Here is a 27,805-nt window from a genome sequence, read left to right as displayed (position 1 = left end):
TACCACGTGACCGTAAATCATTACCACCTGTAAAGGTGTGTGAAATGTATTACACATAATTGACAGTTGAAATTGACCATGTTTGGGTAGGAGGAACGTAAACAGAAGAAGAAAAAAACATAATTTTCTATGTTCACAAGGAAGTTGAAGGATACAAGAAATTTGTTAATGAATGCATCTTTGACCTCCACACAGGTAAAATACCTAAGTGGACTGGGGCGTAAAGATTAAGGTCAGTGACGTTAATTCATTACCTATTTTACTTATGTTCACCGGTAGACAAGTGATCAAAAGATCATAATGGGAACATTCAAGATGAATAGGAATTCGGGTTATGATATTTATTTATGAGGATTTAAGTGAAAACTGTAAACATCAAAATGAGTCTTTTTAACTGGAAAAAGAATTTGGCAATAAGTGAAAAAGAACCTACATTTAAAGTTCGATATCTGGGGAATGTACAAACCGCTATGATGAAAGGAGATGGTTGTGTTGACAAGCCAGTAACAATTATCTGGAATAATTATACGCGAAGTTCACATCCTGGTTTGGAAATGAAGTTGACAATCACGAGTTCTGGACTCAGTGCCTACACCAAAGAGCAAGGGATCACTGAATACCGTGCTCATCGTATTTCATATTGTATTGCTCACCCAAAATACCCTAGATTATTTGTGTGGGTTTATAGACATGAAGGTAAGAAAATGAAAGTAGAACTACGATGTCATGCAGTTTTGTGCAAAACCGAGGCAAAGGCGAAGGCACTTGCAGTTCAATTACACGAGAAACTTAAATTTGCCTTAAAGGAATTTTGCAGAGAAAAAACACGGAAACAGAATTCACGGTTAGTGTTGCAAAGAACTAATTCATTACCTCAGTCCGGTGAAATTTTGCCTAAAAGGACTCAGTTTTTGAGCACAGGACAAAAATTCAAACCACCAATTTCAAAATCAAACACAGCACCAAAATTGGGAGACATATGGGAGGATCCAATTGATGAAGAATTAGCAGAAATCGACGAGGAAGATGACATGCTCGATGGCATTGAAGAAGAACCACAATCACCCACTGTTAGAGCTTTAGACTTGCCCATGGGGGGCAAGCCAATTGATGTTGATTCTCTTAGTAATCGTGTTATAGACCTAGAAATTGGAAACAATATAGACGAATTAAAAATGAATAGTGATGTACAATTTTGTTTAAACGGTGACTCAGACGATGAAAGTTCGGAGTCTGGTTTTCACGAGCAAGATCAAGAAGGGATCAAAGACAGTGTGAACACGATAGATAGTACAAGTCTAGAGGGCGAAGTATGTGAGAATCCGTCAGGGGAAGTTCTAGAAGAACGTACAGTGATGACATGTTTATAATCTTGTACAACTATGACAGGTAAGCCCCCTGGTCTTGTTTTATTTCCAAATTTTGTCGATATATTGACAAGACATCGTATTATATCATACTTTCAAAGAATACACTAAACACTTTTAACTCGGGGGACTCGTTAAAGCTAAAGCAAGGGCGACGTCGGTATACAAAAAATGTATGTGGCTAACATTTCTTCCTGAGTATGCATGAAATATTTGTACCTGGACATTAAGGAAACATTAATTAGTTGATCATCAATCAACTAATTTAAACCTTAACTACCCACTGTCTGTAGTCCAAAAATTATTCATGTAAATCAAATAACTTTAAGTGAGTTGGGGCCATTATACATGTCATTTAACGTATTGAAAAAGAATACCATTTTCTTTACTTGAATATACATTTCACGCTAGTTTTGGGCACATATTCAATGAAAGAGGTTGGCGTGCTCCCATTTTTTGTTGTATACATCTGTTCAGAAAATTACCTTAAATAAATCACCAACCCTATGAGACTTTAGCGGATGATGCCCAACCCTCGGATGATGCCCAACCCTCATGTCTTTCGTCACTACGGATATTATTCATCTAAACTGTAGTTTGTTAACATGTAAGACGTCTGTTGTAGTCGAGTATACTGATTGTTGTCTGTAATCTAAGAGTTGATTTCCAGTACAGGATCCACCAGGTTCCTCTTCACCAGACTCATAATTTAATTTATTTGCTATACTATTATTATTTCCGTGTCTTTTGGATAATTCTGCGCTATGATTATTGATTAATTGATTGTTGGTTGCTTAATGTCCGGTGGCAAATATTTCATGCATGTTCAGGACGACATATATAATCATTGAAGAATATCTCGTCGTTTATCCAGTGCTTGTCTAACCGATTTTTAAAGGCATTTATGGAGGGGGCTTTGGTTATTGTATCTGGCAGTTTATTCCAAGTTTTGGCTATTCTTACAGATAATGAGTGTTTTCGGATGTTTGTATGAAACCTTTGGTGAACCACTTTATTACTATTTGCTCTGCTACTAACTCTTTTTGCTAGTCATCTGTCAATTAAAAAAAAAGATTGCTTCCTTTTCATAGTAGCGATTTACGATTTTAAGTTTCATATCCCCTCTTATTCTCCTATATGATAGTGTAGGTAAGCCTATTTTTATGCCCCATTTATGGGCATTATGTTTTTCGGTTTGTGTGTTTGTTCGTCCGTCCGTTCGTCCGTCCGTCCGTCTGTCCCGCTTCAGGTTAAAGTTTTTGGTTAAAGTTTTTGGTCAAGGTAGTTTTTGATGAAGTTGAAATCCAATCAACTTGAAACTTAGTACAAATGTTCCCTATGATATGATCTTTCTAATTTTGATGCCATAATTAGAGTTTTGACCCCAATTTCACGGTCCACTGAACATAGAAAATGATAGTGCGAGTGGGGCATCCGTGTACTATGGACACATTCTTGTTTTTCAATCTCTCTGGTTAACTTAAATCTTTGAGGCCTGGTAGCTGTTTAGTTACCCTTCTATGAACTCCATCTATCTTGTTAATATGTTTTTTCTTGTATGGTGACGAGACCGAACTTGCGTTATCTAGGTGGGTTCTTATCATAGTTTGGTACAAAAATGTCATAGATGATCAACTGTTTTCCAGTACACGGATTGTAAGTGGTAGGGTTAATTTCCCCAGAATCTATTTCCCACTTGGGATATTTTCAAAAAGTCATTAAAATCTCCACGTGAATTCACAGAGTACTATAGCTCCATGTGTATTTTCAGGGTCTAACTACATGTTGGTTTATTTTTCAAGAAATGACCAAAATATACATGTCTGAAGATAGCTCAAAAACGCAATTTCGCCAAATTTGTCAAGTTTTGAGTTTTTAACCACAATCGTATAAGATAAACTTCTAATAGAAGTAAAGTTGTATTTCGGATACAAAGTAATTCGCATTGCTGAGAGACGGAGTTAAAGATGTCTTCGATACAAAAATAAGAACCTGTAAAATATGCAATTTTGTATAAGAACGTGTAAAATTTGCAATTTTGTATCAAAATGTATTCACCGTTAACTTGCGTGGAAGAAACTTTTCATTCAGTGTAAAATATGTAAAATTATTGAAAAATGTCATGTACATGTGTGTAATATAGACTGTTTTCCAGTTCCCATTGCATTTGGCATTTATAATTTGGTGATGATAGAGAAAGTAATACACCCTACTTCTTTATTACGTTTAACTGAAGTCTGTATATTTCTTACGACAATTTTATTAAGTGGAGAGCGAAAGTATACAAAAATGGATCTAAATTATACCAACATGTTTACATTTCTAAAGTTCATTTTAAATTTTTCCCTGAGCCACACCACAGACATGCGTGAATGTTTATATTTTACTGACATATTTTAAATTTATAAACATATTTCATATCGTTTATGTAAAGTTTCTATCAAAACAGGTTGTAACTGTGTCGGTTGATGTAAAATTTACAAGTGTTACCGTTTTTAAGAAAGATTTAATAATGAGAACCTAAAGCCCCATTCACGTGAACATCCTAATGCTTATAGGCATGTATATATGTACGTAGAAATACATATTTGTGTAAAACGTGCATTTTGTTCAGTGGTTGTCGTTTGTTGATGTGGTTCATAAGTGTTTCTCGTTTCTCGTTTTTTATATAGATTAGATCGCTGGTTTTCCTGTTTGAATGGTTTTACACTAGTCATTGTTGGGGCCCTTTATAGCTTGCTGTTCGGTGTGAGCCAAGGCTCCGTGTCAAAGGCCGTACTTTGACCTATAATGGTTTACTTTTATAAATTGTGACTTGGATGGAGAGTTGTCTCATTGGCACTCATACCACATCTTCTTATATCTATTTGACTGCAAATTGCCGCTAGCTTCGAAGTAGTGGGCTATACCTGTCCGTCGATCCGTTCGTCCGTCAGTCCGTCAATCAAGGTTTCCGGATGATTAATCAAATACCTTGTATCGGATTACAACCTATCTTGAATATATGGTCACATAGTATAAGAGGAAGATCTTAATTGCTTTTGAGCTTTAAACGTGCGGTGTAAACATCAAAATAACTAAATTTAAGACAATTTTTTTTCGGAACAAGACACACATGGAAACAGTAAGAAGGATCCCTCAGAAAAGTCGAATTTAGCCCTTTCCAGTGAGAGACCGGTTAATGAATTTTAAATGTATCGATAAAACTATATTGCCTTTTGATGGCCAAAGGGTATATTACGCAAATACACCCCTTGAAAAAAAAATCATAATATTATGCAAACATTTCATATTTCCATTTACATACATAGACAAATGTGCACATTTTACATTCATCCATTTAAACAGTGCTTTGCATGCTTTATTATTATCTGAAGATAAGTGTACATCATTTTCTTTATTTATAGTATGCTTCAAGTCAGTCGCACAAGTAATGAAACATTACAAAGTAACTTACAAATTCAGTAAACTCTTCCACATTCATCAGTTTTATTGAACCTGCTGTAATTCCATTGATTATGATGGAGTATAGTTTACGGAAGTTGTTAGAATCATTACACGATTTATATAAATTGCATATACATGTAACTGCTTTAGTGTGGGACATAATATAAACGGGATTTTGATACTAGAAGTAGGTAACGTTCGTGGTTGCTATTAATCGAAGAAACAAACATCATATGAAGGCCGGTGGGGCGGTTTATGGATTTTCATGAACAGTTTGAATTTCCTTAACTTTAAATTTTATTTTTTTTCCATTCCATGAAACCTGATCAGATTTTGATACGGTCCATATAGTTCGTAAAATTTAGCGGTAAAGAATGCGTCCTCAAGTCCTGCTTATAATATTATAATAGATACACAAATGTCATTTATATATATATATATATATATATATGTATATACTGCCGTAATGTGTTATTTGCTGTGAATAACTTGAACTTTTGTTACATTTATGTTTGTTTCTCTGCATCAGATACGAGGAGGTTTGTTAGAGCTCTTAAGCTCACAATCCTAGAGCATCGTCCCTTGGTACCTGTTGCAGCTAAACAATCAAATATATTTATACATTTCCAGCAAAAATATTAAAACAAATTAAATTAAAATAACTGCAAATTAAATCAATTGAGAGGACATTTGCCACATCTCTGGAGTAGCAATTCTTAAATACCTTTTTTGTTAAATTTACCATATAATATCACTCTATATCAACATTTCAGGTTTATTATATGAATGTCATGTAAAATACTGTATGTTGTAAAGATTTTATTTGTTATATGTGTGCCCCCTTGGGGACCTAATTTGGAAAATAAAATATCTTATCTTATATAATGAAAAAAATATGATTGATTTTAAAATCATATGTTACGACACAGAATAAGGTATGCAAACTTTTGATAATCTGATTGTGTGCATGATTTATGAGATTTAGACGTAATTACTGGAAGTTTGAAAATAATCAAATAAGTCTAATGTTATAAATGTGTATGTTGTAGGTCATAATATAAATAAGTTAAATTTATAAATTGCTATCGCGAAGTTCTCATGCTTTGGAGACATTTAGGGCTGAACAATAGTAATATAATTTTATTTGCAAATTACACACCTAATATGCATATGGGTCCTGAAAGAAAAAAACACAAAATATAACACAGTATTAACACACCAGTTAATAGATAATATTATGTTTAAAACTGGGTATAAAATAATGTTTATAACTATGTTTGAATAATATTCTGTTTAAAACCAGGTATAAATAAAACATGTTATCAACGGTAAAATGACCACAAAAAAAAATCTTTCACGGAAAGAAACGTTCAGCTTAAACTATGTTCTAGAGAAAAAATGAATTTGCAAATTGTGCATTCTTTTTGTTTGGATGTAGCTGTTAGTCTTGTGTACTGTTTCGCTGTAGTTGCAAAAACACAGGAATTATATCATTTTGGATATGATTCATTAATAAAATTAAAATGCAGACTTGCAATTGTGTATGTCACTTTACAATTTATTATTCAATTATATAACGGTTAAACAATACACCTCCTTTTCATAAAGGCGTTCGGTATGTAAGTCTTGTGTTTTATGTACGGCCTGCGGACAGTTTCAGACATAAGAAGGCAATGAAATGTCCCATTTTACTTATAGGTTCCTTGGTAATAAGGTCAAATAAAGTTGATATTCGCTAATGGTCTGTGAATCATGATTATAGAAATTTATTAAATAAATTATTTGAATAAGTTTGGCGAACAAGTGAAGTAAGGTTTTCTTTTAGGTAATGGACTAAAATACAATGGCTTAAGGGGCTTTTATTATATTTATTTTTCTGCTACTTTCAGATTCTTGAATTTTCCTCGGATTTCAATTGTGGATTGTTGGATTGTGTCTCGTACGCATCTCCCCAAGATCTAATGTCTTTCAATTGAGTGGGGTTTTATGAAACAAAACACACTTGCAGAATTAAAATGTGTCAACAAATCTTGTTTAATTTAGAATCATAAATATATCAGATTCCAATTCCAATTTGATACATACTCATATATATTGTATGAAGACGAAGGACCAATTTTATTTTTCAAAGACAATCAAAATGTTGACTTAAAATAAATAAGCACATTATTCAGGGTTTAAACGACTTTTTTCAGTTTTGATTCTATATATCAGTGATGGAATCTGCTGAACGTACAAGGTACTTAATAACATACATCCAAACTGACAGATAAACTACATGTATTTTACAGACCTACATGAATTTTTGGTTTTTGTTCTTACGCCTGGTTGTTATTGTGATAAGCATACATAGACAAGACAGTAAATAATATGATTGCTTATTAGGGGAAATTAAATTATCTTAACCCTTGGAATTAAATAAGTCAACTTGTATACCTAAAAATATTGCATTAATTATCTAGTCAATTAGACCAACCAGGCAGTTTCTAGTGTATACTATTCTAGTCGATTAGACCAACCAGGCAGTTTCTAGTGTATACTATTTTAGTCAATTTGACCAACCAGACAGTTTCTAGTGTATACTATTTTAGTCAATTAGACCAAACAGACAGTTTCTAGTGTACACTATCCTAGTCAATTAGACCAACCAGACAGTTTCTGGTGTATACTATTTTAGTCAATTAGACCAACCAGACAGTTTCTAGTGTATACTATTCTAGTCAAATAGACCAACCAGACATTTTCAAGTGTATACTATTGTAGTAAATTAGACCAACCAGACAGTTTCTGGTGTATACTATTCTAGTAAATTAGACCAACCAGGCAGTTTCTAGTGTATACTATTCTAGTCAATTAGACCAACCAGACAGTTTCAAGTGTATACTATTCTTGTCAATTAGACCAAGCAGACAGTTTCAAGTTTACACTATTCTAGTAAATTAGACCAACCAGACAGTTTCTAGTGTATAATATTGTAGTAAATTCGACCAACCAGACAGTTTCTAGTGTATGCTATTGTAGTCAATTAGACCAACCAGACAGTTTCTAGTGTATACTATTGTAGTAAATTAGACCAATCAGACAGTTTCTAGTGTATACTATTGTAGTAAATCAGACCAATCAGACAGTTTCTAGTGTACACTATTCTAGTAAATTAGACCAACCAGACAGTTTCTGGTGTATACTATTCCTTTTTATACATCATATACATGCACATTGCAATACTTTGAAATGTGGTCGTAAAACCTGTTCAACAGCCAATCAAGTCCGAGATTACCTCTGTCGTCTGATGGCCTTTTCAGCCAGTTCTAAAGGTCCGTCAGACATCAAAGCAATCTCGCACTACAATCAACATTGAAACTCTCGCACTACAATCAACATTGAAACTCTAGCACTACAATCAACATTGAAACTCTCGCACTACAATCAACATTGAAACTCTCGCACTACAATCAACATTGAAACTCACGCATTACAATCAACATTGAAACTCTCGCACTACAATCACAATCAACATTGAAACTCTCGCACTACCATCAACCGTGAATCTCTCGCACTACAATCAACATTGAAACTCTCGCACTACAATCAACATTGAAACTCTCGCACTACAATCAACATTGAAAGTTTCGCACTACAATCAACATTGAAACTCTCGCACTACAATCAACATTGAAACTCACGCATTACAATCAACATTGAAACGCTCGCACTACAATCAACATTGAAACTCTCGGATTACAATCAACCGTGAATCTCTCGCACTACAATCAACATTGAAACTCTCGCACTACAATCAACATTGAAACTCTCGCACTACAATCAACATTGAAAGTCTCGCACTACAATCAACATTGAAACTCTCGCACTACAATCAACATTGAAACTCTCGCACTACAATCACAATCAACATTGAAACTCTCGCACTACAATCAACATTGAAACTCTCGCACTACAATCACAATCAACATTGAAACTCTCGCACTACAATCAACATTGAAACTCTCGCACTACAATCAACATTGAAACTCTCGCACTACAATCAATTTTTTGATTCTTTTATCTGAGGTTTTTATAATGGTGATTTGATCATGTCTATGATATTGGATTGCTTGATTGATTGATTTATGCTTGCCGAAAATCCAGTGGCAAATATTTCAGTATTTGATTATGGTCTGTTATATTTTTTTGAATTGATTGATAGATTTTCGCTTGCCTTAAGTCATGTGGCAAATATTTTATGTATGTTCAAGACGAGTACAAATTCACGATTTTTTCAATAGGTCAGTTTTGCAAGGTAGGTTTCGACCTGGATGAAGGGCGGGAAATTTGAACTATCACTGGAAAATCGGGGTATGTTGGATAGGGACAGAAATTAAGCTTTACAACAGGTCAATTCCATATGGATGTACTGGTTCTTTAACGTGCACCGGCTATGCGTTTAACATCCACATTCCGACCAGATGCCTGTAATATTGAAATCCTGACCTAGTGAAATGCATTAACATTAATAAGATTTTGGCTTTTTGTCATTAAGGACTTATGAACTGTATACCTTGGTATTTTGATTAAGGACTTATGAACTGTATACCTTGGTATTTTGATTAAGGACTTATGAACTGTATACCTTGGTATTTTGATTAGGGACTTTTGAACTGTATACCTTGGTATTTTGATTAGGGGCCTATGAACTGTATGCCTTGGTATTTCAGACATATTCAACTGTTCATAAGTCATTTGTGGAAGAATGTTGTATTAAATTAATTCGAAACAACAGTTAAAGCTGTCATTTATCACTCCATGCTTTAAATTTTCTGTGATTATGAATGTTTTTTAATCTTTACAAATAAATGGTTTGTTTCAACAAATGATCTGGTGCAGGCAGTGGAAACAATAAATTATGCCATCTTGTCCAAAATGAAAATTGTAAAGGAGAAATGAAATGTCATTATTCGCCGTTATTCGTGCAAAAAGACGACTAAATATTATTCAAATTGAATTGTCATCCACCCACCCGATTTGACTATCCTTCACTTTTTGTGGATACCCGAGTCTTCTTCTAATTAGTAAATCTTAAATCTGTGTTCTGAATACTGTTTCGACAAGTTCTTTTGTGCATATATTGTGGTTTCATTTAAAATAAATCTAAAATACGCGATATTGTAAATAGATAAGATAGAAAACACTGACCCAGACTAGTTAGTTTTGTTACGTAGAAAAGGATAAGATTGTTTTATACCGACGGTTTAAATGTCATCTTTATTATGGTAATAGAATAATAAACTGATGGTTAGTTGTTACCACTCAAATACATTTGTATTGTAACAAGGTCCCTGGGGATAGTTATTACACGTGTACGAAGACATTTAGGTGTGTATTGTTACAAGGTCCCTGGGGATAGTTGTTACACGTGTATAAAGACATGCAGGTGTGTATTGTTCCCGGGTTTTTCGTGTGTCTGGATATTGTTAGACTGGACAGGTTGGATTTAAAGGGTTTGACCCTTATGTGAGCCATATTTGTATGAAAATATATTTGACAGTGTGAAGTCATTTTAAATGGCGACATCACCAACTTAACCAACTTCAATACAGAGAAGATAAAACACATTACAGAGAAAAATAGCCCAAAATACGATAGAGCAAACATTGCTTCACGAAATACAGTAAAAACTGGTACACATATCAATGATATAACAATATAACCACAAACAAGACAGGACAACAAACTAACAACACATGTATGCACACGCAACCACAAAACAGAGAGTGACAAACCTCAACGCTACCACCTCACCAACCCTTACCAAGACCAAATGCAGCGAAATACCACAAACCTCAACGATGCCACCGGACTAAACCTTTAAAGTGATCAAAGTCAGTGAAATACCACAAACGTCAACGATGCCACCTGACCAAACTTTTCCTAGAACCAAAGTCAGTGAAATACCACAAACCTCGATGCTGCCACCTGACCAACCCTTTCCTAGAACCAAAGTCAGTGAAATACCACAAACCTCAACGCTGCCACCTGACCAACCCTTTCCTAGAACCAAAGTCAGTGAAATACCACAAACCCCAACGCTGCCATTTGACCAACCCTTTCCTAGAACCAAAGTCAGTGAAATATCACAAACCTCAACGCTGCCATCTGACCAACCCTTTGGAAGAACCAAAGTCAGAGACATACCACAAACCTCAACGCTGCCATCTGACCAAACCTTTGGAAGAACCAAAGTCAGAGAAATACCACAAACCTCAACGCTGCCATCTATCCAAACATTTGGAAAAACCAAAGTCAGAGAAATATCACTTACAAACAATAACACCAGAAGGCCAACACACAACAACACCAGAAGGCCAACAAACAACACCGTGGGTAGATAAAGTCTGTAAAATACAACAAACAAGTATAACATTACTGCTTCAACAAACCAAACACCAAGCTGACAAACAACACACAAGTAACAATTCTCATTCAACCAACCAAACACCGAGCTGACAAACAAAACACAAGTAACAATTCTCATTCAACCAACCAAACACCGAGCTGAAAAACAAAACACAAGTAACAATTGTCATTCAACAAACCGAGCTGACAAACAAAACACAAGTAACAATTCTTATTCAACCAACAAAACACCGAGGTGACAAACAACACACAAGTAACAATTCTCATTCAACGAACCAAACACCGAGCTGACAAACAAAACACAAGTAACAATTCTCATTCAACCAACCAAACACCGAGCTGACAAACAAAACACAAGTAACAATTATCATTCAACCAACCAAACACCGAGCTGACAAACAACACACAAGTAACAATTCTCATTCAACCAACCAAACACCGAGCTGACAAACAACACACAAGTAACAATTCTCATTCAACCAACCAAACACACAGCTGACAAACAACACACAAGTAACAATTATCATTCAACCAACCAAACACTGAGGTGACAAACAATTCACACGTAACAATTGTCATTCAACAAACCGAGCTGACAAACAACACACAATTTACAATTATCATTCAACCAACCAAACACTGAGGTGACAAACAACACACACGTAACAATTGTCATGTAGGAATATCGACAACCAACAAAATACCGAGCTGACAAACAAAACGCAAGTAACAATTCCCATTCAACCAACCGGCCAAGCACAGAGCTGAAAATATCACACTAACTGTTAAAAACTTGGTAAAAGTGGATCAGTTCTTCAGAAGGGTACCAAAACATTAACATGATACTGATAAATATGAATCAATTAAAAGATAATTGACTAGAATAGTATTTTTAGTTATCAAAGTCTTGGTATAATTCTTTCTCTTTCTTTTTTTCAAGAAAAAAAAATCAATAACTTTGATGAAGGTCATATTATTACATGTGGACAGAATACCAAGGATCAATAAGTCACCTTGAAAACTAATTTAAAATTAAGATCAAGAATGGCACACAATTAAAACACTGTCTGTCCTAATGTTCTAGCTTCAGGTATAGTAACAGATGACCTTCTGATTAGTGGTCGCAAACTTTTCAACACTTTGTAAAGTGCTATCGGGGGGAAATTTCTTATAATAATAGAAAAGAAAGATAAGCATAAATAGACTGCGGATGTGTTAAACATTATGTGGGAATGAACGTAGACATGACTTGGGTCATGACATTTTTATAATGTCTCTTGAATTTTGAAACACCCGCAGTATCGACAAAACAATACCCTGAACGAACCACATACCCTTTCATTTCTTGGTACTTTATCTATACATGTACATTTTCATATGGTTACCTGTGGATGTTTTAGTTTAGAGATAAACGATAAAAGCTGTTCAATGATGTTAAATAACCTGATTTCCCCTGTGTAAACACCAGAGTAACTACAGTAGCTATAAACAAGATAATCAAGTGTATTTAACCATCTCCTCCATGGGAGTATACCTTTTATGTCCTCCGTGGAAGTATACCTTTTATGTCCATGGAAGTATATCTTTTATGTCCTCCATGGAAGCATACCTTTTATGTCCTCCATGGAAGTATATTTTTTATGTCCTCCATGGAAGTATACCTTTTATGTCCTCCATGGAAGTATATCTTTTATGTCCTCCATGGGAGTATACCTTTTATGTCCTCCATGGAAGTATATCTTTTATGTCCCCCCCCTCTCCCCCTGGAAGTATATCTTTTATGTCCTCCATGGAAGTATATCTTTTATGTCCTCCGTGGAAGGATATCTTTTATGTCCTCTGTGGAAGTATATCTTTTATGTCCTCCGTGGAAGGATATCTTTTATGTCCTCCATGGAAGGATATCTTTTATGTCCTACATGGAAGTATATCTTTTATATCCATGGAAGTATATCTTTTATGTCCTCCATGGAAGTATATCTTTTATGTCCTCCGTGGAAGGATATCTTTTATGTCCTCCGTGAAAGTATATCTTTTACCGTTTATATGTTCACCATGAATGTGAGCACGGCATTAAAATGAACCTTCATCCGTAGGCACGTCTAGTGGTCAGTTTTTGTTTTGCCGGCGACGAATGTAGCAGAATACGACCCATGGGGATACTTATCCCGCGTGGTTGCGGTGACAGCGTAATTGTTTGCAAACAAACTTTGTATTTTAGAAGACCTTTTCAAATATTTGAGTAAAATTCGACTGTTTTAGTCAATAAGTTAAGTCATTGTTAGGCATAGTAGCCCATTTGTCACAGTACACTTAACCTTGAACATAGGTCTCAAGCTTCAGTATGTTTGAAAGTATTTTTGGGGCGTTTTTTTCCTTACAATTTTTTCATATAATATATTTCATACAATAATTCATCAAATTATGCGAAAAGCATTCTAAACTTTTAAGGAGAAGATAAACGGCCATTTAGGAATTGTGATTTTATTAGATACATTTTGAAAACGTGTTTGTAAATATACCGCCATCAGCTGTCGGTCATAGTTTAGAGTTGGAACGTCTTTTTATGAGAAATGTGAATAAAACGAGACATCAAAGTATAAACAGCTTTGCAGTAATTTCATATGTGATTTTTATATCATGCTTGCATAATTCAGAGAAGTTTTCGTACTTTGCAGATCCAGGATTTTTAAAAGAGGGGGCCCCAAACTAGGCAACGTTAGTAGAACATGTAAAAATTATATGCCTTAAGTATATAACTCCATAAAGGGGGAGGGGGGGGGCTCACAAACGAATGTAAATAAATGTTAAAGATATTTGTGAATCCATCCAGTTGACATTCTTGGAATATTTCCAACGCTTTTTAAACCTAGATTTAATAAGTGGAACAATTAAATGGAACAGAAGTGAATGAACGGCTTATGTCATTTCACCAAAACACAAAAATAGGTCGACTCTAAAATGTAAATGCGAGGCTATTATCAGCATAACTTTTTATACACTTATACACAGGTTGCAATCTAGTTAATGCTTGTCTTAATTATCATTGTCACGTGATCGTTACAGTGGTGCGGGCGAGCGAACGAGCTTGCCTTTAGAATTATCGACTCGTACATTTGTTTCTTTCTGGTATTACCACAGATAATTTTGTTAACGATTTCATATATTTTTATTTCTAAATTCTCGTAAATATTGGAACACAAATTGATTTTACTATTCCTGGTCAGGAAACGGCCTTGAACTTCTCGTTTATTTTGAATTAACTTGATTAAATAAGATTATCTTAATATATAATTGGTATTTATATAATTGTGACGGTACAACTTCTATACTTGGAAACATGCCAAACATAGGGACTATGCTATGTTAAGTTCAAGTTGAATGATGAATGATTAAACGTACTATGATTATAGAAAACCGTTATACAAAGATTGAACGTACTTTGATGATAGTAAATCATTATACACAGAAATATCAAACGTACACAAGTTATAGACTTATTGTTTAGAATTTATTAGTACACCAAAAACAATGTGTAGCCTTTTTCTTATCTCGAGTATTAAAAGAAATTACTTCTGCCTTTGAAACATCTGTTGTTTAAGATGAGTATGGACATCCTAAAATGTCCAAGAGAGATCACATCTCTAGTCCTGTTTAGGATTGGACCAAGAGAGATCACATCTCAGGTATTTGGACTTAGTGAAGTTGAATCGTTTGGCTGGACATTCAGTCCTACCAGTCCTGCAAGTATAGACATTCAGAATAAAAATAAAAGATAGATCATCATACCTGCGACATAATATATAGTATAATAGTCCCAGATCATACATAGTATTAAATTTATAATTTCTTATTGTCAGGCGGGGGCACCACATTTGTCTTACAGACAGCACAACAATTTCAAGTTGTACTTCAACATCACTGTTTGTCAAATCTAAAGTGTGTGGAACAATACTCATGCATATGGCAGAACAGAGGGGGCGTCGTCCATATCTAGTTTAATTTTCTGCTGACAGGCGAGACATATCTTTGTGTCAACAATTTATATATGAATAAATGTTTGTGTATACGCGAATGAACCATTAATTTAAAGACTAAAGGCATTTTTAAAAAGTCAATGTATTGTGCCTGTCTAAAATCAGGAGCCTGTTTTTCGGTAGTTGTCGTTTGTCGCAACACCATATTATACCTCCACTTTAAAAGTGAGGTCTATATATTGCATTCACCTTGTCCGTTCGACCGTTGACCAACAAATGTTTTTGTCACACTTTACTCGGAAACTGATGAGATGTTACGCGTGTGCACTTTCGGATCTTTCAGATACCTACTTCCTGATTGCCAATACTTTGTACTTTATGTTGAATAAATGAACTTAAACATTTTGCACACTTTTCTCAGAAACTACTGAACAGAATGACTTCATATTCGGTCTGAAGTTCAACCGTGATGATTTGTAACGTGTGTCGTTTTTATACGACCGCAAAATTTTTTGCGGTCGTATATTAGTATGACGTTGGCGTCGTCGTCGTCGTCGGCGTCGGCGTCGTCGTCCGAAGACACATTGGTTTTCGCACAATAACTTTAGTTAAGTGAATGGATCTCTATGAAATTTTACCATAAGGTTCAATACCACAAAAGGAAGGTTGGGATTGATTTTTGGGGTTATGGTACCTACAGTTAAGGAATTAGGGGCCAAAAAGGGGCCAAAAATAAATATGTTTGTAACTTCCAGACAATAACTTGTGTTTAAGTGTATGGATCTCTCTGAAATTATACCACAATTTTCCACACCACAAAGGAATGGTAAGGATTGGCTTTGGGGGTTATGGCCCAAACCGTTTAGGAATTAGGGGCAAAAAAAAAGGGAAAAAACAAGGGTTTCCTGGTTAATGAACAATTTAAAAGCAGTGTAATGGAGGTAATCCAAAAACAAAATTGTACAATGTTGTACAGTGTTGGATTACCTCCCTTACACTGCTTTTAAATTATATATTTAAGACTTTTTTGATGTATTTAAATTGGTAATTATGGTTGCAAACTCCATTGGAAATTTGAATTGAGATTATGACCATATCTTGAGGGAAAGAATTTTTTTTTTTTTTGGAAAAAGGGGGGGGGGGGGGGGAAGAAATTGTGGGGGGCAATTTTTTTCCCTATCAGATTTCAGAAATCAAAAAGAAAATTTCTTCAAATGTTTTTTTTTGGGGGGGGGGGGGGGAGTCAATTTGCAACAGCATAGTGTTTTGCACAAAAGCAAAAAATTGAATATAAATTCAAATCATATAACCAATTCTAAGTTCTTTGGCTACAGTTATTCGGTGTCAGAAACCTATTATGTGTCAAATATTTTATTACAATCCAAATTCAGACCTGTATCAAGCGCGAATATTGTGTCCATTTTCGCCCCAACTGTTCAGGGTTGGACCTCTGCGGTCGTATCCAGCTGCGCTCAGCGAAGCATTTTATTTTTGTCTTGCCTGCGACGAAAGTCACGGAAGGCGAGACTTATGTGTTGCTTTTCCTGCGGCGACGGTAGGCGGTGCCAACAATTGTTAAGTTTTCTGCCTAAGTCAGTTTGATAGGAACTACTTGTGATAGATCAATGATTTTTTTTGTAAAGTTGCATTACTATCAGTACATATCACTTTGATGACTATTTCGAGGCCCTGGTCCTAGGTCATAGTCCAGTGACTTTCAATTAATATGCAATTTTCTATGTTAGTTTTCTGCTTAAGATAGTTGATAGGAACTACTAGTGATAGATCAATGATATTTTGTATAAAGTTACATTACTATAAGTACATATATCAGTTTGATGTCTTATTTTTGCCCTGATCATGGTCCAGCGACTTTCAATTGATTAGCAATGCTGCTGTTCATCAGATTGTCTTTTTTTCGAATTTTCTGCCGACAGGCGAGACATATCTCTGTGTCAACAGTTTATGACTCATAAAATTGCAATATGTGATTGCAAATTCATAATTTTTCTAAATGCAGTATTTTGATGAAAAAACAACAGTTTGTTCCAGCTCAATGAATTTGACAATTTTAGAATAAGATATCTAAGTGTAAAATATTTAATTCATAATGTCCTTTACATAAGTAATTATCAAATTCTGTGTACGATTGATGTTTTAGTCCAAGGATCAATAAATGAAAGGATTGAGATGAAAGCGTCTTCCTAAACATTTTGCTTGATTCTTAAGTTACATGTACGTAATATAGCTTTCGATATGGAATTTTTAATTGAACTTAATCCCATCAGACAGAATTAAAGAAGTATTGCATTACAACCTTTATTAAAAAAAACTGTCCTTGCTGTAATTGGAGGGTATTCATTCAAAAGAACGAAATTCACCTTACTTTTTGGGTGATTATTTTAAATACTTTTTAAAAATCGTACTAATTGGAGAAATTTTGTCAGATAATATTTTTTTTTTTGCAGTTTTTAAATCCAATGTTAAGTTAAAAGGTAGTTCCGTTCTATAATTTTATTAAATGGAAGTTTCGTGCGCCTGTATGATATGTATATCTGTAGAAATGGCAATGCAAATTGGTATTAGACAGATTGGATGCACATTTGAGTAATTAATATAAGAAAATATAACTGCAACAATGACAGTGTGCCACTTATCACGGATTTTTTTCTTGACATCAGCAACACGACTGATGTTTTTGTTACCTTTTCTCTCAGTATCTCAAAATCTCTTTGCTTTGTTGGCGTTTAGTAACTTAATCAAAGCGAACAACGTACGTGTTACCCTTTTACTTGGCAAGAATTCATTTGACATGGCCTTAAAACTTACTATAATTAAGTAGAATTTGATGGATCTTGAACATGAAATGGGTGTATGATTGACACATGACAATCACATCGTTACAACATAAAGTGTTAACAGGGTCACCTTGCAAGCGCAAAATGAAAAAAAAAATCCGTTTACAACTTGTCAAGTTGTCCAGACTTTAACTGTTAATTTCATTATTTTTTGTCTTTTAGAAATCATGACTGTATTTCCGCTGTAGATTTTACACGCTATATAAAAATAAGTAATATGGTATAATTGCCAATGAGTCAACTATTCACCAAAGTTCAAATGAAGTGGATGTAAGCAATTATAGGCAACCGTACTGCCTTCGACAACGAGAAAAACCCATACTGTTTAGTCGGCTATAAAAGGCCCGACATGAAAAATATGAAACAAATCAATTGAGAAAACTAACGGCCTAATTATAACAAAACAGTTTACGAAAAACAAATATGACAGACATGCACCAACGATAACAACTGATTTACAGGCTCCTGGCTTGGGACAGGCACATGAAGAATGTGGCTGGGATAAGCATGTTAGTCTCTTTATAGTCCGGGGGTAAGAGGTAATGACCGTTTTATCTGTTTTACCAGCAGTGTCATCCGAGTTCAGCTAGTTCTAATATCACAATTGATAAAATATGCACTTGGAGGTTCTAACAATATTATATCACATGTCTTAGTATTTAATCAAAAGTTTAAATGTTTACAAATTGCATAATGTTGTAGTTTGTAAACTTTTGGCTTATTTTGACTATTTATCTAAGAACATTAACAGCATTGAAATTCACAAAGCAAAACAAATTATCTAAATAAAAAGAAACAATGTGTTATTCAATATTCGAATACCTGTAATCCACACGGTTTCGCCAACTATGCAATTCTCTCTGCAGGTAAAGGGTGAATAAAATTGTAAAATGTTGCACTACCTTATAACTGACTATCTCCCCTGTTTTTATATGCTCGTTTACGGGACGTACTATGGTATACCGTTGTCCGTCCGTCTGTCCGTCCGTCGTCAACATGTCGGACAATAACTCAAAAAACGCTTTAACCAATTTGCATGAAACTTTGATGAATTATTTATATCTATTGACGTAAGCTCCCTTTCAATTTTTATAAATTTCAACAATGGAGAAAAATAACAGTTTAATATATTGATCCTTTTAAGTGGTTCTCAAGTAGAAGTTCAAAAAGACAAAAGTTAACGGACGACGGACGCCAAATGTAATACCTCCGATATGAATTATTTCTATCATATGCCTCAACAGAGGAGAAAAACAACATGAACACTGTTTGGAAAAGTCAGCATTTGTAAAGTAACTTGCTAAATTATGCTGGAAACTTTGAAAAATGTATTTATTGTATCATTTGCTTTGCATTTTACATAATATATTTTCCTGTTTCCTAATATTTGTTTTGTACCCTACTTTGTTATGTTTTTTACTAAAAACGTACTATTGAGATGTATGTTCCGGAATTTGCCGAGTTATGCGATAATAGCCGGAAGCAGTTGATCAATTTTTCATATCAGCCCGCTAAGCACCATTTCGGAAAATATGGAATTCACGTAAATTTAATGCTATTATCATACAGTAAAAATTATAAGTTATTGACTCTTAGTATATGATAATTAAGTTTATGACTATTTACCATGCAATATATGGCCTTGATTTAATATCCAAGCTTCATTGGTTTAAACTGGTTCTCAGAAACAATATACGATGGGCCAAGAATGCATTATTGGACGAAAGCATATAATAGGTTCCTTTCAGGACCTTTAACCTAATTATGAGTAATTTTTAACTATTGATCCGTCTCATCTCCATTTACGTTCCTTTATATTATAGTTCAATCTTTTCCAGACCAACATAGCCAGAAATTAGTAGTACTTTTGCTTATTAATATTCATAATATGTAAATGAGAATTGTACCACGTGATAATAGTTTGAACTGGACTGGCTTGATATAATCTGATATCATTAAAATCTTTAAAACACGGATATTATAAGTTGCCCGTCACAGAGACCTTGTTTATAATCACTCTGATATTTCCGTATTTTTCGTGTTTTCGTGAGTTTATTCTTCTTGAAATAGAGGCATTTTAACTTTCCGTGGGAACCTAGAGTTCAACGACTACACATACAAGGTTTGGACTTGATTATTCTTTGGACATTCAAGTTTCAAGTTTCACCCCGGGCAACCTGTATTTCTAATGACCTTGTTAGCCAATTTTCAACACGAAGTTTGCAAATTTGACGTTTCAGCCATTTTAGCCTGTATTTTATACTTCAATGTTAAAAGCCTCTCGCTTCGATTTTTAAAATAGCTCAGGAACCTTGATTTTTGCAACGCCGGTCATTATATTTCGTTTAAATGGTGTATATTGTTGTGTATATTTATTTTCTGCCCCGGCAACCTGTCTATCACTTAAATCAAAGTTAAAACAGACTTTTTTTCTAAATTCCCTATCATTTCAATATAATTTCCGTGACCCGTATCCGATTTCTTTAGTATAATATTCAAATAAGCAAAGTGGCGTTGATTTCTGGATATGAAACATGTTTTGAATGAAGGTGAATTATAAAACGGTGGCATATCATCATAATCTTCATGTGACCCTTTGACCTAAGGTCAAATATTTTTTTCGTGTCTGGAATATAAAATGTTTATCTTTTGACATAGGCTTTTGATATTTACAACGCTTGTGCACCACTTCAAGGCGATATGTCGCGCGTAATATTAAAGATGACCTTATAACCTTTGTCCTTCAAGTTCTAATAATTGATTTATTATATGTTCATCCTAAAACCATGTATATATCAACTTACCATTGATTTTCAATGCACCTAAGGGTGATCAAGGGTTTGTCCCTTGATTTCATTCCCAACCCCTTTATATTATTAGTTGAACTGTTCATATTCCGACCTTTAAACCATACATACATAATTTCTTTTTTGTCGTGACAAGACCTTTACAGTACACCATATGTTTAGTCCCTGGGGGTCACGCTCCACACCTTAAATCGTAAATAAAAACTGTCAAAATCACCACATCTAAACCATATATATTCTGAACTTTCAAGATCTTTTCAATGCACCATAGGTTTTTTCCTGATATTGATGCCCTCCTCTAACATATTTGTTTAAATATCTCTAAATCAGTGCACCCTTCACCATGTCTATTGTTAATTGACATGACAAGATCTGTGTACGGCTCCAATAATTTTCTTCAGCAGGAGGTTGTCATGTCTTATTTACCATCTGATATCATAAATTGTTTAGATCTCTCCATTTACCAAAATATGCTCTTATTTTCCATGACAATACTTTTCCAGTACTTTTTTGTTATATGTATTAATAATCAGAACTATACAGTATTGTCTGTATTTTTTTACTTGATTGATATGCATGTTATGAGCTCTGTGATTAGGAAAATAAGTATTAGTATTAGAGGTAGTATTAAAAAGTTGGATATATGAAAAAAAGTCTATTCAACAATATACCAAGATATGTACCTAGTACTAACATGTGGTTATTGTGTCTTCCTTTACTGAAGTGTCTTCAAGAAATGATATTTGTGAAAAGGGAGACACATGTTTAAGTCCAGTAAAACACTTCCACTTAGTAAAGTCCAGTAAAACACTTCCACTTAGTAAAGTCCAGTAAAACACGTCCACTTAGTATTGTCCAGTAAAACACTTCCACTTAGTATTGTCCAGTAAAACACTTCCACTTAGTATAGTCAAGTAAACACTTCCACTTAGTATTGTCCAGTAAAACACGTCCACTTAGTATTGTCCTGTAAAACACTTCCACTTAGTATAGTCCAGTAAAACACTTCCACTTAGTATAGTCCAGTAAAACACTTCCACTTAGTATTGTCCAGTAAACACTTCCACTTAGTATAGTCCAGTTAACACTTCCACTTAGTATTGTCCAGTAAAACACTTCCACTTAGTATTGTCCAGTAAAACACTTCCACTTAGTATAGCCCAGTTAACACTTCCACTTAGTATAGTCCAGTAAAACACTTCAACTTAGTATTGTCCAGTAAACACTTCCACTAAGTATAGTCCAGTTAACACTTCCACTTAGTATAGTCCAGTAAAACACTTCCACTTAGTATTGTCCAGTAAAACACTTCCACTTAGTAAAGTCCAGTTAACACTTCCACTTAGTATAGTCCAGTAAAACACTTCCACTTAGTATTGTCCAGTAAACACTTCCACATAGTATAGTCCAGTTAACACTTCCACTTAGTATAGTCCAGTTAACACTTCCACTTAGTATAGTCCAGTAAAACACTTCCACTTAGTATTGTCCAGTAAACACTTCCACTTAGTATAGTCCAGATAACACTTCCACTTAGTATAGTCCAGTAAAACACTTCCACTTAGTATTGTCCAGTAAACACTTCCACTTAGTATAGTCCAGTAAAACACTTCCACTTAGTATTGTCCAGTAAACACTTCCACTTAGTATAGTCCAGTAAAACACTTCCACTTAGTATTGTCCAGTAAACACTTCCAATAAGTATAGTCCAGTAAAACACTTCCACTTAGTATTGTCCAGTAAACACTTCCACTTAGTATTGTCCAGTAAACACTTCCACTTAGTATAGTCCAGTAAACACTTCCACTTAGTATAGTCCAGTAAAACACTTCTACTTAGTATTTTCCAGTAAAACTCTTCCACTTAGTATAGTCCAGTAAACACTTCCACTTAGTATAGTCCAGTAAACACTTCCACTTAGTATTGTCCAGTAAAACACTTCCACTTAGCATTGTCCAGTAAAACACTTCCACTTAGTATAGTCCAGTTAACACTTCCACTTAGTATAGTCCAGTAAAACACTTCCACTTAGTATTGTCCAGTAAACACTTCCACTTAGTATAGTCCAGTTAACACTTCCACTTAGTATAGTCCAGTAAAACACTTCCACTTAGTATTGTCCAGTAAACACTTCCACTTAGTATAGTCCAGTAAAACACTTCCACTTAGTATAGTCCAGTAAACACTTCCACTTAGTATAGTCCAGTAAAACACTTCCACTTAGTATTGTCCAGTAAACACTTCCAATAAGTATAGTCCAGTAAAACACTTCCACTTAGTATAGTCCAGTAAACACTTCCACTTAGTATAGTCCAGTAAAACACTTCCACTTAGTATTGTCCAGTAAACACTTCTACTTAGTATTGTCCAGTAAAACACTTCCACTTAGTATAGTCCAGTAAACACTTCCACTTAGTATTGTCCAATGAACACTTCCACTTAGTATAGTCCAGTAAACACTTCCACTTAGTATAGTCCAGTAAAACACTTCCACTTAATATAGTCCAGTGAAACACTTCCACTTAATATTGTACTTATCCGTTTGACAATGGACATTTCTTAGGGCAAACAAATTGGTTGATTGATTGTTGCATGAAAAGACTATACGGCGCCGAGAGCCCTTACTAATATTTAATTTAACGGGTTCAATTCTAAAATCAGACAAAAGGTCGACAATTCAGAACTGCAAAACTAACACATTTGCTATTGTATATTTTAAAATTAATTGCTAAAACTTAAAATCTCTTTCCTCAGATAATATGGCGAGTCAGATAAACAACCAGTATTTAAAATATTTTATGAGTTCTTGTTAACTATCAAAAAATATTATAAGGCGAATACCTATCGAATCACTTTCGAAAGTGTGCCAAGGATATATATTGTTTCAAGAAACGCCATCAAAAAAGTTCCATTGTTTTTCTCGGGACTCTTTATAATGTTTTTTTCAAAAGATTATCTCAAGTCCAGGGATTTTTAACGATGAAATGTGAATTCGTAAGCGTAAAAGTTCCTTCAGAATAAATGGGAATTAAAAGATATCCCAATACATTCTTTAATATTTAAAAAAAGAAGAACAATAACAAAATAAACAGTAATACAAAGATTGTCATCCATTTGTAAGAGTAGTTCAATATATCGCCATAATATAGAGTTGTGTATTTTAATGCACTTCTTTTTAACGTTGATATCTTTATTTTCTCATTTCAGAAATCAGACAAATGGAGGCTTACAAGTGCTACACAATGCGAGACTCCTTATACTAAAACTAGTGTATATAAAGACATCAGTATTCTGAATCGGAAGAAGTGTACTACTAAAATGTATTTCATACAGATTTATATATTGTACATTTATATTTATTGTTATGTTAAACCTATTCAAGACTTGTACAAACATGTTACTCTACGAATTATCCATCTGACCAATCTTTATTGCTGAAGTAAGTTTAAATGTCATTTCAAAGAAAACTAAGGAGACCATTAACTTTCTGATATATTTTGTATCACTGCCAACAGCTAACCACCTTCGTGTAGTTCTTTTTATTGTTCATGAAAAAAATCATATGGAATAATATCTAAGTAAAAACAACTATTAAACATTCTGAAGATTGTCAAAATGTAATTTCTGTTTGGACATGGAAATTTTTAATTTCGACACATTTTTTCCTTTTTTGACAGACATATCGATATTACGAACTCATTTTTATTTTATTTTTAAAAGTGTCATTCAAAGTTTCGAATAATATTCATACTTATTTTCATGCCCTAGCTTGCACTGGGTATATAGTTTTACGCTTGCCGTCCCTTTATAGTTTCATGATATGTCTGTTGTCCAAACTTTTTCGTCACTACTGAGTTTTGATATGTTCAAATTATCAATCGGCTTACATAGAAATTGTTCATATCCGGTTTGTTTTTTCTGGCAGACTTTGCCCTGATATTTTGTAAAAGTTGCATAATGATTTATTTATTGTAAAATCGAATATATGCAATTAATTGTCATCCTCCTTTTGAACGATGATTTAGATTATCCCACTGCCCCTGACAAATACAAATATTATGAAAAAAGAGAGATGTTGGGTATACATTGTAGTCAATAGGACAGCAACCCATCAACCGAAAATTCAAGCATACCAAGGTTAACAGGTGTAAACAAGTCTCTATACAACATGTCAAACTTTATATATCGACGAGTCTAGAAAAGTTACGAATACATTAACACAGACTATAGACAATTATATACTGTTGAAGACCATGTGACGTTCTTTTGTTTTCACTTTTGTGTTGTTTGGTTTGTTGTCTCATTGAAGTTTACCGTATTCACACCTTGCGCATCCTGACGAGGCACATCCTGACGAGGCACATGACCGTTAAGTACCAAACGAACATTGTAGAAAATAAAATTAAGGGACAAATAGAGATTTGTTAACACGTTTTGATTACGTAAATCAAGAAAGCAAATATTATACACGCTTAGACAAATATAATACTATTAAATCACTATGATCGCATTAACCATGAAAATATTTATCATCTGCCCATACATTCCCACAGTAGTAAGAGACATAGTTGTGGACCATTACTCAAACAAAACCATATGAATTTGTTCAATATTTATTCCTTAATTTTATTTTATTTTGCTGCTTTCTGTCATAATAACCCTTTTTTTTCTGTCAGACTACTCCCCATTTCAAAGATTGCAATATTTTGTTAATTATTTTATGTAATGCTGATATGTTGCAGTATTTTCACGGTAAATTAAGACTATGTGTTAAAATAATCTGTTATGTAAAATTAATTACTAGCATGTCAAAAAACATAAATATGCATTATTCATTAAATTATAAGACAAGGAAATAATATTTTAGCCTGTATGTAATGCATTATACCTAATGTCATACAGTTATGATTTATATAGGGGTTGTGCTGTATTTATATTTGTATTTATGTTATTGCTCTGAGAACGTAATCAGTGGTTAAAATTCGACAAAAACGTCTTGAAAATTGGAAATCTATATACACAAATGTCTTTCCTATATTAAATTTGACTTTGATATTTAATAAAAAGATTTCAAAAATTGGTTTGAAATCCGGTGATTTTCCCATCAATTGTCTCAAGTTGTTTTATCAGTATTCGGTATCTTGTCCTTTTTGTGTGTTTTATCCGATTTAGATGCAGTTTTTTAATTCCAATGCCGTGAAAATTAATTGAGAATCAAATTAATCAAGTTTTTGTTTCGTCTAGACGGAGTCAAAAAGCGAGAATAATGCTTACTGTTTCAGGTGTTGGTGGCGGCGTCAACACTTTAATTTGTTAAAGTCTGTTTAAGAGGAACCACTTAAGCTATTAGGTTTGCAGTTGTTTAAGCATTGGCATATTTCATTTCCACGCAAATAATTTGGTCCTGTTCTTTCAGTCATGGTCTGTTGACTTTGCAATAAAAATTAAGGATACTTGGTATGCAGTTGCATTATCATTGGCATATATTATTTCCACGGATATTATTTGGACCTGTATCTTCATTTACTTTGACTGTTTTGCATAGTTTACATGTTGAAGTATTGCTATTTTGATTTCAACACTTGCATTTTACTATCAAAATTACTTAAAGGCGAAAAATATCTCTGTGTCAACAGCATGATTGTTAGGAATAATTTTCCCTTTTTAATGGACTATAATCGAATTCACTCACCATATTTATAGAAAGACAAGAACATATTATTTGCATTTGATGATATCAAGGAGAAAAAACGCGTGATAATCAGTGCACGTGGAATTATAGATTTATGTTATCAACATGAATTTTGTCTAGAAAAAAAAGAGAACAATCTAAGCTATTAAGACGGCCAGTCTTTTAAGTGTAAACAATCATTTCTATAATTATACTATTTATACATATTTACTTGCCATTGATATGATTATTTCTCTATGTTTGCATTTATTATAGAAGACATCATACGTAATTATAATGATTTTAATTGGCTTTTTCATTTTAAACTAAGCGGAGCCCTCTATCTTTAACATTGATGAAGTAAGTGAATATAGAAATCAAACATACCGAAAAATCTCACTAACAAAAAAATAGATACTGCTTACAGAACATGTTTTGTTCTGCATTCCCCATGATAATTCCTATTAGGTTTTGGCAAACTTAACTCTAAATAAGACTGACGTATAACATTTTCATTAGCATTAGCATGCTTCAATAAAAAATACAGAAAATGTTGTGCAAATATCTAAATTTGATAACGTTGAAATATTAAAACATACTACCAGTAGAATTAAAAGTATTATTTCTTCATAGAATATTTGGATGCCGCGAAATAAAAAAGTTCCATTTTGTTAGTATATGGAGTGATATTAATTCATTATTTTACTGTATATTAAAACATTTGTTATTTTTCGTACCAGTAACCTTATTGTATTCTTATATAATGAAATATATTATTATAATGATAATCATGTATTGATGTTATTTTAGATAAAAAAAAGACTTCCTCAGTTGTTTTTTAGTTCAAAATCTGCTAACATGTAAAGTGTACTGCCCTGATCTGTGTGTGGTCATCTGATACAAAAACATGGCATTACTATGTAAATTCTACTGTTTTGGTCCGTATGTTATCACCCCCAGTTTTTGTTGGGGTTCGTGTTGCTTAGTCTTTAGTTTTCTATGTTGTATCATCTGTACTATTATTTGTCTGTCTTTTTATTTTTGGCCATGGCGTTGTCAGTTTGTTTTCGATCTATGAGTTTGACTGTCCCTCTGGTATCTTTCGTCCCTCTTTTATCCTCAACTGGAACACTTACGTGTAAAGTGCACTGCCCTTATCTGTTTGTGATGCTCAACAGAAACCCTTACGTGGAAAGGGCGCTGCCCTGATCTATTTGGTATCCTCAACTGAAACACTTACGTGTAAAGGGCACTGCATTGATCTGTT

General features: G+C 33.9%; 1 protein-coding gene across 1 annotated transcript; it reads left to right on the top strand.

The window, feature by feature from the left end:
- LOC127737242 (protein FAM43A-like) lies at positions 1-27,368 on the top strand. The gene is made up of 2 exons (XM_052247786.1): positions 1-1,389; positions 24,075-27,368. The coding sequence occupies exon 1, from the start codon at positions 381-383 to the stop codon at positions 1,368-1,370; it is 990 nt and encodes a 329-aa protein (XP_052103746.1). The 5' UTR covers positions 1-380; the 3' UTR covers positions 1,371-1,389; positions 24,075-27,368.
- Positions 27,369-27,805: the final 437 nt, after the last annotated feature.

This window comes from Mytilus californianus, unplaced genomic scaffold, assembly GCF_021869535.1.
Source record: "Mytilus californianus isolate M0D057914Y unplaced genomic scaffold, xbMytCali1.0.p SCAF_4, whole genome shotgun sequence".
Lineage (NCBI taxonomy): Eukaryota > Metazoa > Mollusca > Bivalvia > Mytilida > Mytilidae > Mytilus > Mytilus californianus.
The sequence above is the reverse complement of the archived record's forward strand: the minus strand, read 5'-3'. Positions and strand labels throughout refer to the sequence as shown.